This window comes from Nuphar pumila, chromosome 15, assembly GCF_984573655.1.
Source record: "Nuphar pumila chromosome 15, dmNupPumi1.hap1.1, whole genome shotgun sequence".
Lineage (NCBI taxonomy): Eukaryota > Viridiplantae > Streptophyta > Magnoliopsida > Nymphaeales > Nymphaeaceae > Nuphar > Nuphar pumila.
This window is the reverse complement of record NC_143263.1, coordinates 12,235,900-12,252,596: the sequence shown is the minus strand read 5'-3', so window position 1 is coordinate 12,252,596 and position 16,697 is coordinate 12,235,900. Positions and strand designations below refer to the sequence as shown.

The following is a 16,697-nucleotide window of genomic DNA, read 5'->3' as shown; positions in this document are numbered from 1 at the left end:
TTCCGGTTCGTTTGGGAACCCGAGGTTTGGCGCTCTCGCACTTGCGTAAATCGTGGTTGAGGGCTTTAGCCTGCTTTAGAGACCATTTTGAGGTCTCCAGAAATTTTGGTGAGTGGTTGCAGTGGGCGTAGGCACCAAGCGGAGAGTTTCTCACCAAAAAAGTCTATAGATCGTTGCTACCGCCAGAGGCTGATTGGTTGCCCGAGGATGTGCTTTGGGCGAAGGGTCCTTCCCCCCGTTCGCGAGTCCTGGCTTGGTTAATTTTGCACGATAGGATCCAGACCCACAGTAATTTAAAGAAGTGGGGCATTCAACTCCTGAGTTGGTGCGTGCTTTGTCAAGCTGCAGAAGAATCTACGTTTCACTTGTTCTGGTCTTGCCCAATATTTATGGAAATCTTTAGTAGGACCTGGAGGCATCCAGAAGTATTTGTTAAGGAGGAGTCCTTTGCGCTAGATCTGATCTTGGGGCCGGTTTGTATTAGGCGCAGCAAGAGGTGGAGGTTCATTTGGCGGACGTGGTTGCTTACCTCTTGGTGGTTTGTTTGGATGGCGCGAAACGATGCTCATTTTCGTCATATTCGAGTTAACATTCAAAACCTGGTGCATAAAATTTTGGTAGATGTTTATGAGATCTTGCGTATGCATCTTAGTGATCTTCCACTCCCTCCTACTGATGCTACATATCCTTTGTCTCAATCTGGGCAAGCGGCTATGGCGTGAGCCAATTTTTATCTGTCTAATGTTCTTTTCTCTTGTGCTTTCTTTATTTGTTTTGGCTTTTGTTCTTGTTCAGTTCATGGGTTCAACATTTTGTTGATCTTCATGAGTGGTAATGTTGAATTACTTTCGGCTCTCTCTCTCTCTCTCTTTTAGCTTTGGAAATGAGCGTTGTTTTCGCATTTACGTGAGAAAGAGAAAAACAAGGGGCCCCTTGTGATTTTGATCCATATGATTTCAAATCAAATTTGATTTGGTGTCACATGTAAGCCCAGCAACCTGATTCTATTCTTTTAGAATCCTGAGATGAGATCCAACTATTGAACCAAGTACCTTAGAAGGTTGTGAGCCGCACAACACGTGACACGTGTCCCTCTATCACCCACTCTACCTCATTTTTTTCAACAGTTTCTTTTATAAAAATTGCTGAACAGTTCAGTTTTTTTGAGGGCACAATCATTACCTGATAAAAAAACGCTAAGATGAGAAAACATTTCTTTTTGAAAGTCAGGCTGGGGTTAGGCAGACCCCTGTCAGTTATACAACTATACCATTGGGTTTTGAACCTGAAATGTCCCAACACAAGGTGACGTGTACTAGCTGCTCCTACCAAACAAGCGGAGCCCCCTTTGGTTAAGATGAGAAAACATAATAGTGATTTTCGTTTAAATTTGCTGATATGTCAAGCAATTGCTACAAAGAACAAAGTCAATAGCAGCGACAACGCTATTGACTAGCATTAACGACAACTTTAGATAGACATGTTTATAATGACTCCTTTATATATCACTTTTATAGTGATGTGTATAACAACAACATTATATGGCTGTTAAATATGTCACCGTTATAAACATACCTATAACAAGGACTTTATATATCGCGGTTATAGGCATGTTTATAACAGTGATATTATATGGCCATTAATTATTGTCGTTAAAAAACTTGTACGACAATATTTAACGAGCATATAATATTGCCGCTATTTATATATAACGACAACATATAAATCTTGCCGCTATAGCCTCATTTATAACTATGACATTATATGGCCGTTAAAAAACTTTTACTGTAATATTTAACAGGCATATAATATCGCTGTAATTGATATATAATGGTGCGATAAAAAAGCTCACTGTTATAGCCTTTATCTATAACGGTGACATGTCTGCCACTTTTATAACCTTTCTTTTTCTCTATAACGGTGATATTTCTGTTGCAGTTATAGCCTAATATTTTAAAAGGGCCCGACAACCCTTTTTTTTTCCTCTTCTTCTCACTCTCTTTGTGATCTCTCTGCACTCTCGCCGGATCATCATCGGCCGTTGCCAGAGTGCCTGCTCCCTCCTCTCTCTCTCTCTGCACCCTCGCCGGACCACCGTCAGAGTGCCTGCTCCCTCCTCCCTACAAGATATATATATATATATATATATATATATATTCCTGGGCCTCCTCCTCTTCTCTTTCTTCTTCTTCCTTTTTCTCCTTCCTCCTCCTCCCCTTGTTGCATTGATCCCCAAACCCCACAACAATAACGTGATAGCAAAAGTTTTAATTATGGAATTAATTTTTAGACAAATGTAAAGATTGGTCACATCTTGGTAAAAAGATTTATGAAATGGTTTGGTTTGGTAATACCGAGGTTGCTTGAGACACTCGAGCATAAATCAAATGTATCACGTTAACATGCAGGAGGAGTTATAAATTTCATCTATTATTGTTGATCTGTTATAGGTTGCAACAGTGACATAGGGTTAAGATCGATAACGGCGACACAAAATGTCACTATTATAAGCCTTAAACCTACAAAAAAATTTTTTTTATATTAGTTTTAAATTTTTTTACACTACATTAAACAAAACAATAAATACAATTCAAATATACACTTTAAATTACATTTTAAAGTTTAAATTGATTGCCACATAGGATGGGACAACCCACCTATAGACTTCTACAAAATTATAAAATTTGATTTAGTTACAAATTTCATTCTATTAAATAAATTCCAAATTAATTCATATCAAATTCAAATTCAATTCTTAACAAATTCAAATATGAATTTAGATAAAATGACATTAAATAAATTTGAATTAGACTTTATTTTATATGCCACAGATTAAAATTAAAAATTTTATATATTTTATTTATTTATTGTAAATATTCTTTTAGGGGTTAATTCGAATTGTTCAGAAATAATTTCTGAAGAATTGAAACTCAATAGGGTCGATGAGAGCCTTGAGCGTGTAGGGGTGTTTCTTACACTTAATTTTTTTTGTCTAAGTCCTATATACTCTATACTCAATACAAATTACCATTATCTAGACTGTTTAATTGATTTTCTAAAAATGATGTTTTCTTATAAACGAATTTCAAAAGCGATCTCTACTAGGGTCGGTAGGACACAATGTCGTTTTGAGTATTTTATTTTATCTTTTAGTAGATTAGATTTCAAACTCATGAAACTAAATTTAAATTTATTTAATTTACATGACATACATATCGAGTTATCCTAAATTCGTCTGAAATCTTATTCGACTTTATTTCGGTAAAATTGACCAGTTAATTTATTAAATTTTGATCTTTTTCATAAATTTAATTCTGAATGCGAATTTCATAAAAATAAACTCGAATCAACTTTAAGTTTTCATACAATATTTCTTATAATTCCTCTTAGGCTAATTTATATTTTTACTTTTCTTTCTCGTAAAAGTTACTATTTATTTATTAAAAATACTCTGAAGAATTACATGTATTACTTCTGAACTAAATTTAAAATCATAGATTCAATTTCAACAAAATATATTTTTTTTGTATTTTTTTAACTTGAACTAACATTCGATTAAGTCTTAATTTAGATTTGAATCAAACTCAAATCTAATTATAATATTTGAGACATATATATTAAATTCAAATTCAAATTCAAATTCAAGTCTGATTAAAAATCAAAATTCTGATTTAGAATAAATTCTTCACTGAAAATTTATTCTGAATCCTAATAAATATTCAAATTATAAATTAATTCTCATCTTAATCTCAAATAATATTTTAGCTTTAATTCAATGTTATTTTTCATAAAATATTAAAATTTTATGGGTTTACAGAAAATACGTTTTGTTAATGTTATCTTTATGCTTTTCTAGATTCTCAGGGAAGTGCAGGAAAAGACAAAAGCATTATCAAGTCTTTAATCATAATGTGATTAAAATATCTGTAAGTTATCAGACTGAATTTTCATACTCCTGTATCATCATTAATATTGTTATAATTATTTCTTTTTACCATTTTTTTTTAATTTATCAGATTGTACTCATTCTTAAAGTGTATTTGTTGCAGGTCTGAAGAAGATGTACGGGAGGGGGTTGGAGATGATGTATGCTTATTTTTTAAAGTGCAGATTTATATTTGAATGTTTTCTGGGGTTGAAGAGAATGAATGTTTTTGAAGGTTGAAAAAGTATATGTTTATATTTAAATATATATTTTAAGATGTATAAACACTAGTGTATGTCTATATTTGAATTGATGTTTGAAGCATATGTTTATATTTGAATGGATGTATGTTTGAGGGGGTTAGAGAGGATGAATGTTTGAGGAGGTTGGAGAAGTGTACGCTTATATTTGAATGTATGTTTCAGGATGTATAAACATTAGTGTATGCTTATATTTAAATTGATGTTTGAAGTGTATATTTATATTTGAATGGATGTATGTTTGAAGGTGTTTGAAGTTTATATTTGAATTGTATTTACCGCTTTAATTAATGTAATGTAAACAAAAGTAAAACTAATATAAAAAATTTATTTTTACATGTTTAAGGCCTATAATGACAACATTCATGTGTTCCTATTATCGCCTTAACCCTATGTCTTCATTAGAACCTATAACAACAACTTAATTGTCACCTTCATAGCCTATAACAATGACTTACTTCTTGTCATTATCGACTATAACGATGAGTTAATTCTTTTTATTATAGTCTATACTGGCGACACAAAAATATTATCATTATAGGGTATGTCATCGTTATTGGGTGTGTTGCCACTAGGGGTGGCAAAATCAGATTCGACCTGCTTCTTAGCATGGTTAGGGTTTGGCTTAAACGGGTTCGTGTCATAAACGGGTCGACCTGCCTAACCCGTTTATTAAACCAGTCATGTTCGTGTTAGGGGTATGCCGACCCGCCAACCCGTTTGACCCGTTTAATAAATGGGTTAGGCGGGCGGGTCAACCCGTTTACACGAACCCGTCAACCCGCCAACCCGTTTGACCTATTTAATAAACGGGTTAGGCGGGTGGGTCAACCCGTTTACACGAACTCGTCAATACTTCGACCCGTTTATATATATATATATTAACTTATCTAACCCTAACTCCGACCCTCCAACTCGTTTGACCCGTTTAATAAACGGGTTAGGCGGGCGGGTCAACCCGTTTACACGAACCCGTTAACTCGCCGACCCGTTTATATATATATTAAGTTATCTAACCTTAACTCCGACCCGCCAACCCGTTTAATAAACGGGTCACTGTGTCGTGTATTCCCGACCCGTTTATTAAACGGGTTAACCGTGTCATGTCGGGTTACCCGTTTAATAAATGGGTCGTGTTCGTGTTTGCCACATCCGACCCGTTTAATAAATGGGTCGTATTCGTGTTGAGGTATTTTGACTGGCCAACCCGACCCGATTGCCACCCCTGATTGCCACTATTTGTGTTGCCAGTTTTGACGAGCACACATTAGCGTGACCTATAAATGTCACTATTATTATTTTACTGGGGTCAAAAATTGGCAAACAATTTTTTTTTTGACGTTATAGACTTATAGGTCAAAAAATTTGCTGAACATGAAAACAATTATTAAAGAAAATAAAAAATCACTTATTTGTTCGGTGAGCTTTTTTAGGAAATGACATTAGCACAAATGTGGCGAACAATAGACCACGTGTTGCATTTTGTGTGGCCAAGGCGTCAAGTACCTGGAAAGATACTCAACCCCCATTACTAGATATGCCCTCACGTATTATTGGGTATTTTCGGATTAAGACAGAAAATCAAAGAAATTTTGGACTTAATTAAGATATGCTTATAATCCGGATGTGTTGGAAACAAATTTTTTTTTTTTAAACATATTAGTAATTGAGAGAAGCAACTAATTGATGAGAAAAATCCAAACAGATTAATAATTTTCTTCTTGTCATAAACACAAAGGTACCTAATAACAAATCATGTTTTATAAGGCTTGAAACGCTGCGTAACGGGGGCAAGAAGGACCTCAGGTTTTACACCAATGAACTCGGTATGTGAAGCGGTTAAAAAAGATTTTATAATCGAGTAAGCATCCAACCGACAAACAATGGAAGGAAATTTTCAAATGCAATGCACGTTAATTATTTTTATCTCGGTTTTGTTATAGATTTTTTTTGGGTTTATAACCGGAAGAAACCACACTCAGCATGAAGACCTGGTCTTACTGGCTCAGTCTGTCATACCTGCAGTCGTGGACCCGTGGTGAAATAAAACTCTGAGGCTAGCACCCCGACCCCCGGGACCTATGCTAAGCCTAGGCTTGAGAGGTGACGCCCATGAAAATCGAACCTTGACCACACCCCCGTGGGGTCCAGTTTTGTTATATATTGAAAACGATAAATATGTGTTCTAGTGGACTGATCTAGCCGTAGTTTTCAGTTTTCACATCAATTGCTGGTGGGCCCATGCTGAAGCATCACATCACTATCAACGTTTAATTAGGTAGCTCTACGTTTTGATTCCACCAGTTTGGTGCTAAATGTTGCAAGCTTCCAAACTTCCGCTAGTTTGGTAGGAGCAGCCAGTGAACGTCACCTTGTATTGGGACGTTGCAGGTTCAAAACCCAATGGTATACTTGTATAACTGGTAGGAGTCAGCCTAGCCCCAGCTAGACTTTAAAAAATAAAAAATCCTTTCTTGTTGGTTGACAGTGTTTTTATTGCAAAAAACATGATAGTTTTAATGGTAATATCTTGTCCTTAGCTCTTGGCATACCTCCAAGGATACTGCGGCATATCAGGTGCAGGTGCAATCACATTGCACACTTTTGTGTACTGCTGCACATATAATCTGCTCTCCATTTTCTGTTGGGCAGCACAGCTGATAGGCCATATCCCATAGATGGAAGGTGGTCTGGTGCAGCAGCACACTCAGAATAAGCAATGTGATTGCACCTGATCCTTCCTCCATGGATACACGTCTCCTTGAATCACCTCACGGTGTAGATAAGCAAGAAAATATTTACCTAACATGAATCCATGATGTCAAGTTGACATTTTTTAGCATGGGACATAAATAATTGAGAGGGTATAGAATTTTTCACAAACCCGCGAGGAAGGTTAGGTCCATGACAGTGATAGTGTCTTTTAAAGAGTTTTTATCAACTAGACAAGATTGACAACTAAGATGGAGGGTGGAAACCAAATTGCACCAGTGACATTTAGAAGATCTTTAAAGTGAGGACGATATTAGACAGAAGAAAACATGATAGTTTCAAAATATTGCTTATTTAAAAAATATCATGTTTCCAACCCAACATTAACGTGATACAAAACAAAATTTGACTAGTTTTTTTTTTTTATATATTTATATGCATTTTATATTTTTACGCATACCAGCATATAAAAAATACTTAAAATTATTTTAATAGCTTTAACACGTCACGATCTGATTGCCCTAGGAGTGGGTGGTTTGGACACATGATGGTTGCTCGTTCCAAAAGGTTCTGCAGAGCTGATGAAGTTGACACCTCCTTTTCCAAACCACGCACGCCTAGGGCACGTTTGATGCTGCTTGGAATGCTGTGTAGAACAAACAAGGAACGCGGCGGATGCGCGGAACGTGTTCACCACGTGGTTCTACAACTTGTTACTAAAATAACAGGGACAGGAGAACGGTAAAAAAAAAGGGCCCGACTTTTTTCCGGATGCTCTCTCTCTTGCCGCCGGGCATCGAGGTCATTGGCGACACCACCGGCGATGCGGTATGCAACGAACCCGCCGTAGCTGATCCCGGTGACATTCATCCGCTCGATGCCGAGCTCCTCCATGAGCCGGATGACGCAGCGGGCCTGGAATGAGTCGGTGCGGTCGGGGAGGAGGCGAAGGCCTCGCCAAAGAAGAGGAGGTCAAGGATGTAGACGTTGTAGTGGGAGAGGAGGGCGCGTAGGGGGCCGCCCTGCCACATTACGTTTGCGCCAAAGCCGTGGATGTAGAGGAGGTTGGGGCGGGCCTTCTTGTGGGACTTGGGCACCCAGCAATGCGTCGTCGTCCCATTGTTGAGGTCCACCGTGACCGATCCCATTCCCGCCCGGAGGAAGCTGTACCGATAGCACTGGTCCCTCGACGCCGTGAAGCTGAAGCACCGAGCCATTTTCCTAGGAAATCAGTGGGAAACTAAAGGTGGGTATTGGGGATTACGATCGAGAGGGACCTTTTCTTGGGAAATCGTGATGTGGGTAGGAGAGATCCGGTCGACCCGGGGGTGAGAGTGATCAATGAATGTTTGGATCCAGCGTGGTCTGCTCAGTGACAGGGAGGATTTCGTGTCAGATATGAACTGTATCCATTTGGTCGGATTTAAATCCAATCCAAACTGACATTTTTTTAGTTTTAAATCCAATCCAATCTGAGATTTTAGTCTCAAAATATCAATCAAAAAATGACTTCCGTATTTGTTTTATGGTTGTTTTATTTTTTATATTTGGATCCAATTTGAAATCCATATCCAAGATTAAAATCCATAATAAACTTGTTAAAACATGGATAATAATGAGCGGATCGAGTTGTACGATCCAGATAAAGTTATCGGACCCATTATCCACGTGTGTCCATATCGTCCACGCATAAAATAAACGTTGGATTTTGAAACACAGCTTTCATGTACCATTGAACAGTTATTATAAAACGAACAAAATGAGTGTTGTGTCTGTTTTATTCTTCTGTTCCATAATTTCATGGACAAGCCATCAAACAAACCCCTAAGGTACATGATTTAAAACTTGAAATTCTATCAGCTCGTTAAAAAACAAAATAATAATTCAAATAAACCATGCAACTGAGAACACTACTTTTTTAAAGTAGTTATGGGTTCCCTTATTGGATAGGGCAGGGGCCCAATTTTCAGGCTGAAGCCACATTAACCCAACCTAGCTCACATGAAATAAATGGTCCTTGTGCTTGGGTAAAGAAACCTTTCCCAAATAGGCCCAACCAGATACTGTATTAGTAATACTTGAAAAATATGTGTAGGCAGAGAAATGACACTATGCTTAGAGGCTTCCGGGGCAAACCTCTTGGCTATATCTGCAGCCCTACCTCATTTATCAGTGAGTGATCAGGGGTATTAGCTGGTTGTCCATGATATTCAACAATGAAACTTATCCTCGTCGTCTCTTAATATAACTTAAACAGCTATTGTTTTTTTTAAATCATATTTAATATTAATTCAGGATTTGCTTTGATTTATTATCACTCTTTACCCCTTGGATGTCTAGTCAATTGCTGCACCTCAATGCATTTGATATGTGTTTGGTGTGCGATCAAAGAATTAACAAAGAAAACTTGAGAGCAGCTATCATAAAAAGTGTATATTTGAACTGCTGCACCTCAACCTCGAGTTACACAAGCAGAACATGAGCCGACTCATGTAAAAAGGGCAAATGTATTTTAAAGAGTGAAAAACAATGATATTTGAACTCTGAACCTCCATTTTTGGAGCCATCTTCTATTCATCAATACGTATACGTACCATTTTGTAATACATGTTATACTTGAAACCTGTATATTTTTATCTACATGAGCTCATATGATCGACCAGAGCAGAACACCTTCTATTCGTGCTCGGCTCATTTAAGCTAAACGAGCTACTTGTGACTAGGCTCACCAACTACAAAAACCAAACATAAACTAGTTCATGGCAAGCTGAACCACGAGTTGCTTGGTTAATTTCCTAGCCCTAGTTGAGAGTAGCTCTTTCCTGGTGATTTTGTGACCTTAATTCCAAGGGAATCCCTTTTACCATCTCACAAAACCAAAGAACCCCAAGACTAGTCTCCTCCGGGGACACCAATCGCCAAAACAGCTGCCGTGGGGTCACATGTGAACCGGGTTTTCCGCTGCCAAGCAACACACAATGAGTTGTGTTCACGTGTAGCATTCCACCCCTAGAAAAGCCGGGAGATCATGTCGTTATTCAATCGCCACCGCACATCTCACTTGCTGGGAAATGAGCGTAGGACCCACTCTCACATTTCCTATGTGAGATATGCGGTGGGGATTTAATATCACTTTCACTATGACCTGATATACCCTCACCTGTCACATACAATGTCATCCTATTTCCCATACGAAGGAAAAGCACGAGGCAGGGAACTTCCCCCACCGCTTATCTTTCTTAATGAACTCTACTTCCAAGTTTTAATGCGTCTTCTGCCTCAAATTCTTGTGTTGCCATTGAGAGAGAGAGAGAGAGCAGGTGATCTGAGAGCAGGTGATCTGTCAAATCACTTTCACTTTTAAGAAAGTGATTTACATCTTCACGACTGTCCATTGCTTCATCCCACAAGGTCCTTGTGTACATTGTGGACGGTGAGGATGCCAAATCACTTTTCTAAAAGTGAGATCTGCTCTCCATTGTCATCTAGTGATTTGGTCAGCCTTTTGGTTTTACGGCCGGTGGTACTTTAGTTAACTTTCAATGTCATATTTGTCAAGAAACCCGGTGGCAGGCTGGACACCTTTTTTCTATTGGTGAACAATATCATTCTTGGGGGAGTATGATTGATTGGGGGAGAAACTGAATTATGGATCCCAGTAGGGTCAAGCCCCCCCCCCCCCATATGGGCCGTTGGTTTTAGCCCAAAGGGCCCATACAGTCCCACAGTCTATCCACCCTGTGGATCTTCACGGACATGACAGATATATAGGTCCTTAAACTGGCTATAGGTAGTGTCACTGAATCATGGAGCATGTGCCTTGAAAAGAAGGGTTTGAACCTCCCTTCTTTTGAAGACGCATGCTGTGACCAACTGGGCTATTGCAGCTCTTCTCCAAGTCATTTCAAGTTATAGGGTTTTCACAATCCTCTAACAAACCTCACTTCTTGGTCAACCATAGAACATTGGATTTATTTCACCATTTTCTTGAGAAATAATATCCCATTAATTCAATAACCCATGAATAACCATACATATAGGTTACACATGCAGCCACTAACACATTAACTTTAATATCAATATGGCGGTTATAGCCTCACATAAATCACATAAATAATACTTAATGTGTCTCCAATTTAATTTAGTGGCTTATGAGTTTTTATTTGTGAGATGCTATGACCACAATCTGGATCTAGTACCTGGATCAAACAAGTGACACAGAGATCCAATGATGGGATTGAGTACCTTACAATCTGGATCTAGTACTTGAATCCAACAAGTGACAGGAGAGATCCATTAATGATCGCGACCGAGTACCTTACAAGGACATGGTTCTAAGCACTACTACGTGCTAAAAGAGTGCTTACTTTCTCACTCTGAAAAATATAGCAAGAATGGATAATTTCTTTTGAAAGCATGTAGAGCAATTGAAGCTCTTTTGATGTGTAGTATAAGGGAAGCAATTATTTGCTCAAGGTATGTTGAAAAGTAACCCCCAGTTTTACTAGTAACACTTTTCAAGGATGAAGCTGGCAGTTGACCACAACTCAAGCAATGCCCGATTTATACCTCCCTCTGTTAAACTCAGCCAAACCTGAGGCACACATCCTTGGAACTCTTCAAAGCCTTAGGCGTGCTTTTGGAAAACACCAACCAAAAACTTATGCCCCCATTTCCCTGAACTTCACTAGGCTGTGCTGTTAGTCAATTTAGGCAGTGTAGATAGAGAAAGGAGAATGAATAACCAGTGAACATTATCTGTGGGGAGAAACACTGGAACACCTTTAGGGCAGTGTAGAGAGAAGCTCGCCAGCAGTTGTTTCATCAAAGCACACAAGAATCTGCCCCAGTAAAAACCACTCCATCTCAAAAGAAATCCTCACCATTCACCACCCAGCATAGGTGAAGCCAGCAGATGTCACCATCCACGTGACCTACACATATCGTCCTCTTTTTATAGACTCTCTGCTTCCTCTCTGAATCCCATCAATCACCAATTCCCCTCTTTCTTTCTCCAAAATATTTTGGTCATTGATCCTCTCTCCACTCTCTTTCTCTCTCATCAAATACCAAAGATGGGTATTGCCTTCTTGCTCTCCTCTGCCTACTTTGGCGCCATTTTCATCCTCTCCATTCTTTTCATGAACAGTGAAGGCCTTGATATTTCTGCTCATAATTTCACACACTTTATGTACGATGGGCAAGGCACCAGCTGTAACATATTCAGGGGCACTTGGGTTTGGGACAATTCGTACCCTCTCTACGACTCATCGCGCTGTTCATTTATAGACTCAGAGTTTGACTGCCAAAGGTATGGCAGATCTGATAAGCAGTACCTCAAATACAGATGGCAACCCCTCGGCTGTGATCTGCCCAGGTGAGTCACTTCATTTTTTGTTTCCTATCTTTTGTGCTCTTCCTAATCCCAGAATCATAGACATTGGTTTTCTACTTTTCTTCCATTTTTGTTAATTTCTCTTTCTTTTACATCATCATCTCTGTTGGTTTTGTTGGTTTCTTATTAAGATTTGGTTCTGTTTCAGATTCGATGCAGTTAACTTCCTCTCACGGTTGAGGGGAAAGAAGTTGATGTTTGTTGGTGACTCTCTGGGCCGCAATCAATGGATATCGCTCATGTGCATGCTCACATCTGCAGTGCCGAGTGCAAGGACCAATTATGTGAAAGGCGACCCACTTTCCTCTTTGACGTTCTTGGTGAGTCAGGAGTATATTCATCATCACAACCGACAGCAAATTAGTGCAGTTCAGCTAGAAATATATACCAACCAAAGAATCATTAAATTTTCTTGGGTGCTAACTAATGTCAGGTATTGGGCATTGCAGGACTATGGGTTTTCTTTAATGTTTTACAGAGCACCATATCTGGTAGACATAGTACCGGAAAGGATAGGGAGGGTACTCGAATTGGACTCTATTCAAAATGGTAACTCATGGAAAGGAGTAGATGTTTTGGTGTTTAATTCAGGCCATTGGTGGGTGCACAAAGGAAGACTTCAAGGGTGAGACTCCCTTTTCCTTTGCTTTTACATCACCACTTTTACTTATTTTATAACTTTTCTATATTGTATTCAAACTATTGTAAATCATTTTTTACAATGCAGGTGGGAGTACATGCACTTAGGGGGGCATACCTATAGAGACATGGATCGGATAGTGGCTTTCTCTCAAGGAATGAGGACGTGGGCGGATTGGGTGGTCAGAAACACTGATCCCGCAAGAACTAGAGTGTTTTTCCAAGGGATGTCTCCCACACATTACAAGTAAGATATCACTGCCCTATCATGTGTGAGACTATAAGAGAAAAATCACATGAAGGGTATTCTCATTAGGAGGAAAAGCCTGTACGTATTTTGGGTTTTAGTGGAGGATGTGTTGTCCATTGTGGAAAAGTCCAAAGGGGACCGACCCACATGGCACATTCTCACATGGGGGCACCGTTGAAAGTGTCCATCCATAACAAACAAGAGTCCTCTTCTATCTCTTACAATCAAGAGATAATTATCTCTTATTCTTACGTGTCGTTTTCCCACTTTTTTAATCTCTATGGAGAAAGACCCGGGCTTGTTGGACCAGACAAACTGGACCTACCACTAGACCAGGGTTCCATAGCCAAGCCAAGGAAGTTTCAATAATCTGGAACAGCTGATAGCCTGTTGACTTGGTTCAAGTTGGCTAGCTAACCAACCAAGTGGAACCTGCAAAGACTTGGATCTTTCAAGCAGGTTTTCCTATCTTCTTCTTCTTAAATGGTCTTAGTTGGGCATGCTTGCCTTGACCTATGGAGCCCACTGAACCTTGTCCAGATTGGATCTTTCCTACTAGCTAAATTTTGACATTTGGCTCATCGCAGGTCAAGTCAATATTAGGCCACCAAGATGAATCTTGTTTTTTTTTAATGCACCACATTGACATGGATCATGCATGCCCTCTTTAGCTTGGGTTACATTACATGATCTGACAACCCAGGCGATAAATACCGGGTCTTTTAAGAAGTCCAGAGTCCAAGTCAGGGGAGAAGGTCCACAGTCTGGACTCTGGAGGCCATGAATGTCTGGATATCGAACCGCCAAGATGGTGAGCCTGTGACTTTACCAGGAGTGGGGTTGTAGCCAACAAGGGTTCCACCCATCTGATGGAGGCTACTTGTGAATGTCACCAAGTTGCCGAGACGTCACGAGTTCGAAACCCACAGGTGACAACCCTTGCCGCAAGGTTGAATCTGGGTGTACCAATGGACAGGGGGACCTCAAGGGTTTTAATAAGCGAAGGCCAGCCAATATGCGGTTGGTGATGAGTTTTTTTCCAATGCTATTGTGGTGCCAATTTCATTTCGGGGGTTTACCACCCAAGGTGGGGCCCAATGATAGTTCCTTATCACAAAAGAAAATGGAATAATGACTTTTCCTTTTTGAAATCAGATGTTGACGTGGTTTGATGTGTTTGTAGTGACAAAGACTGGAACAGTCCGGGTTCGGGCAGCTGCTTGGGTGAGACAAGGCCTGTGAGTGGACTGACCTACCCAGGAGGAAGCCCACCCTTTCAGGCACAGTTGGCCAACATCTTGAGAAGAATGGCTAGGCCTGTGACCCTTCTGGACATAGCCACTCTATCAGAGCTTCGAAAAGATGGCCACCCTTCCATTTACAACGTGGATCCATCATCTGGTAGGAAGGGGAGCCTTGACTGCAGCCACTGGTGCTTAGCAGGTGTGCCTGATACTTGGAACGTACTTCTATACGCTAGCTTGTTCTATTAATTGAGCTCAACAGCAGAAGGAAAAGAACACGAGAGGCACTGAGGGTGAATCAAAGGTTCTGTAACAATGTATTCTTTGTCTGGAAATTTGATGTTTAGGTTTTTATAAAATTTTAGTTTCTTATAATGTGTAAGTCATTAGCCAAATAGGCTCATTTATCTTGTATGCCATTTGTTATGTGTCGATGTAGTATTCATACTGCATTTGTGTTGATTGGTTTTCTTGTGATCATCACAGCCAACATGTCAAATTAATTAAATATGTTCTTTTTTTTTTATCAAAACCAACTTGGTAGCTTTTCTTTGCTTCCATCAGGGTGTGGATGTGAACATGTCATGTCTCTGTTTAGGAATTAAGATTTGCGTTGTGGTGGGGTCCATGGGAATGCATATGCCTTTGGAGTGCAGATCAGTTCATCATTGAATATAGCCAATCATCAGTTATATTCGATGATATCACTTGGATAGGTCTCACTTTTTTTCCTGATGTGATCTGTGTTTCAGATGGGCAGCATTTGAATGATTTAAAATGAGCGGCTCACAGTGAGCCTTATTCACTGTTTGTTGGGTGTCATTCATTTTTAAGATGAACGGCATCCAAAGCCCGTGTTGCCCTCAGAGGTGCCTCTGACCTCATCCTCTCTCATATTCAATCCCATCGTACCAATGGGGGCTCTCCGTGTCTGGTAGGAGCAGCAAGTGCAAGTCACCTTGTGTTGGGACGTTGCAGGTTCAAAACCCAATGGTAGAGTTGTATAACTATTAGGAGTCTGCCTAACCCAGCTTGCCTCTAAAAAAAAAAAAAATCTCCCATAGTGCATCTTACTTGTTCCACTTTTTGACAGATGAAAATGGTCTAACATTGAGATGCATGGTGAGGATTGAATATACCCGATGAATGGGTTGCATAAAATATGACCTTATCAGTTTTTTCTGTTTTTGCGCAACAAAACTCCCTCGATCCTGTAAATAATATTCTGCACTGGTCATCTTCTCCGCAACGATCGAATGATAGAATGGCGAAGTTGGGCTGTAATGCTTGCTTTCGAAGATTGAGCCCTCTAGCTCTGTTGTGAACATACATGGAATTCCAAATCCATCTGTATGAAGCCAAACAATGGAGTAACGTGTCAGACTAAAATAATTCAAATCTCTCAGATTTCCCACTTTACTAAGACTGAAATAATTCAGGCTTTGTTCGGGAGCCTTGGATTGGAGGTGCATTGCAGTTTCAGCAACACCCTCTACTGTTTGGGAGCAGTGCATTCCAGTTAGTACAACACCCTCTATCGTTTGGGAGCAGTAGTGTTGCCAAAACTTTGTTTTGAGGATGGAGTTGGCAACCTAAAGTCTACATTTCAACACCATTCTTAAGAAGTCATTTTAAAGCTATAGTTGCCTCACTTAGGACCTAACCCTTGGTGAAATGGTTATTCACGCAACTTCGTTTCCAATATACAATCAAGATTTCACTTACTCACAAAGGTCAGTCCACACCTTACACTAGGTGAGACCAAGCAATTCAACACAGACAACCTTGAATAACCTCTTGACTCGATTATATAGACCCTAAGCTAAAGATAAACAAAGCTTGACTAAGTCAAGCCCTAAACTCACTACAAAAGAAAGAGAGGAAGAGCACTAAGGGGAGATAGATAGATTGTAATATAAAATATTTTTGGGGGGTTTCTCAATTTTTGTAATTTTTGGATAATAGAATTTCTTAAGCATTATTCATGAATTTTGAGTTTGTGGTTGCGTTCGTATCAAAATTTTGAAGAAAATAGTCTTTGTTTCATAAAAAATGGAGTTAATTTAAGTTCAGAGCGAGCCCAACATGTTTGGGCATATTTTGGAAGAGTTTTGATAGCATTTTTAGACTAAGAGACATAGTTGTCCAACCCAACATTAACTAGGTAAGTCAACCTGGTGAGAGGACATATCTGATATTATTTGAATTGTTTGGATGGAATCCTTGGAGTTTTGACTTAGGTGAGGGGTAATTTTAGACTCTTTTAGCAATG

General features: G+C 39.3%; 1 protein-coding gene across 1 annotated transcript; it reads left to right on the top strand.

Annotated features, from left to right (window-relative positions):
- The first annotated feature begins 11,545 nt into the window (after positions 1-11,545).
- On the top strand, positions 11,546-14,957 carry LOC149814515 (protein trichome birefringence-like 38). The gene is made up of 5 exons (XM_089988444.1): positions 11,546-12,274; positions 12,441-12,612; positions 12,742-12,917; positions 13,020-13,178; positions 14,365-14,957. Exons 1-5 carry the CDS (start codon positions 11,973-11,975, stop codon positions 14,672-14,674), a joined length of 1,119 nt encoding a protein of 372 aa, XP_089844570.1. The 5' UTR covers positions 11,546-11,972; the 3' UTR covers positions 14,675-14,957.
- Positions 14,958-16,697: the final 1,740 nt, after the last annotated feature.

Coding starts and splice junctions, on each gene's coding strand:
- LOC149814515 (XM_089988444.1), top strand. CDS start 11,973: ATGGGTATTGCCTTCTTGCTCTCCTCTGCCTACTTTGGCGCCATTTTC. Junction 12,613..12,741: donor TTTCCTCTTTGACGTTCTTG/GTGAGTCAGGAG, acceptor TGGGCATTGCAG/GACTATGGGTTTTCTTTAAT. Junction 13,179..14,364: donor ATGTCTCCCACACATTACAA/GTAAGATATCAC, acceptor ATGTGTTTGTAG/TGACAAAGACTGGAACAGTC.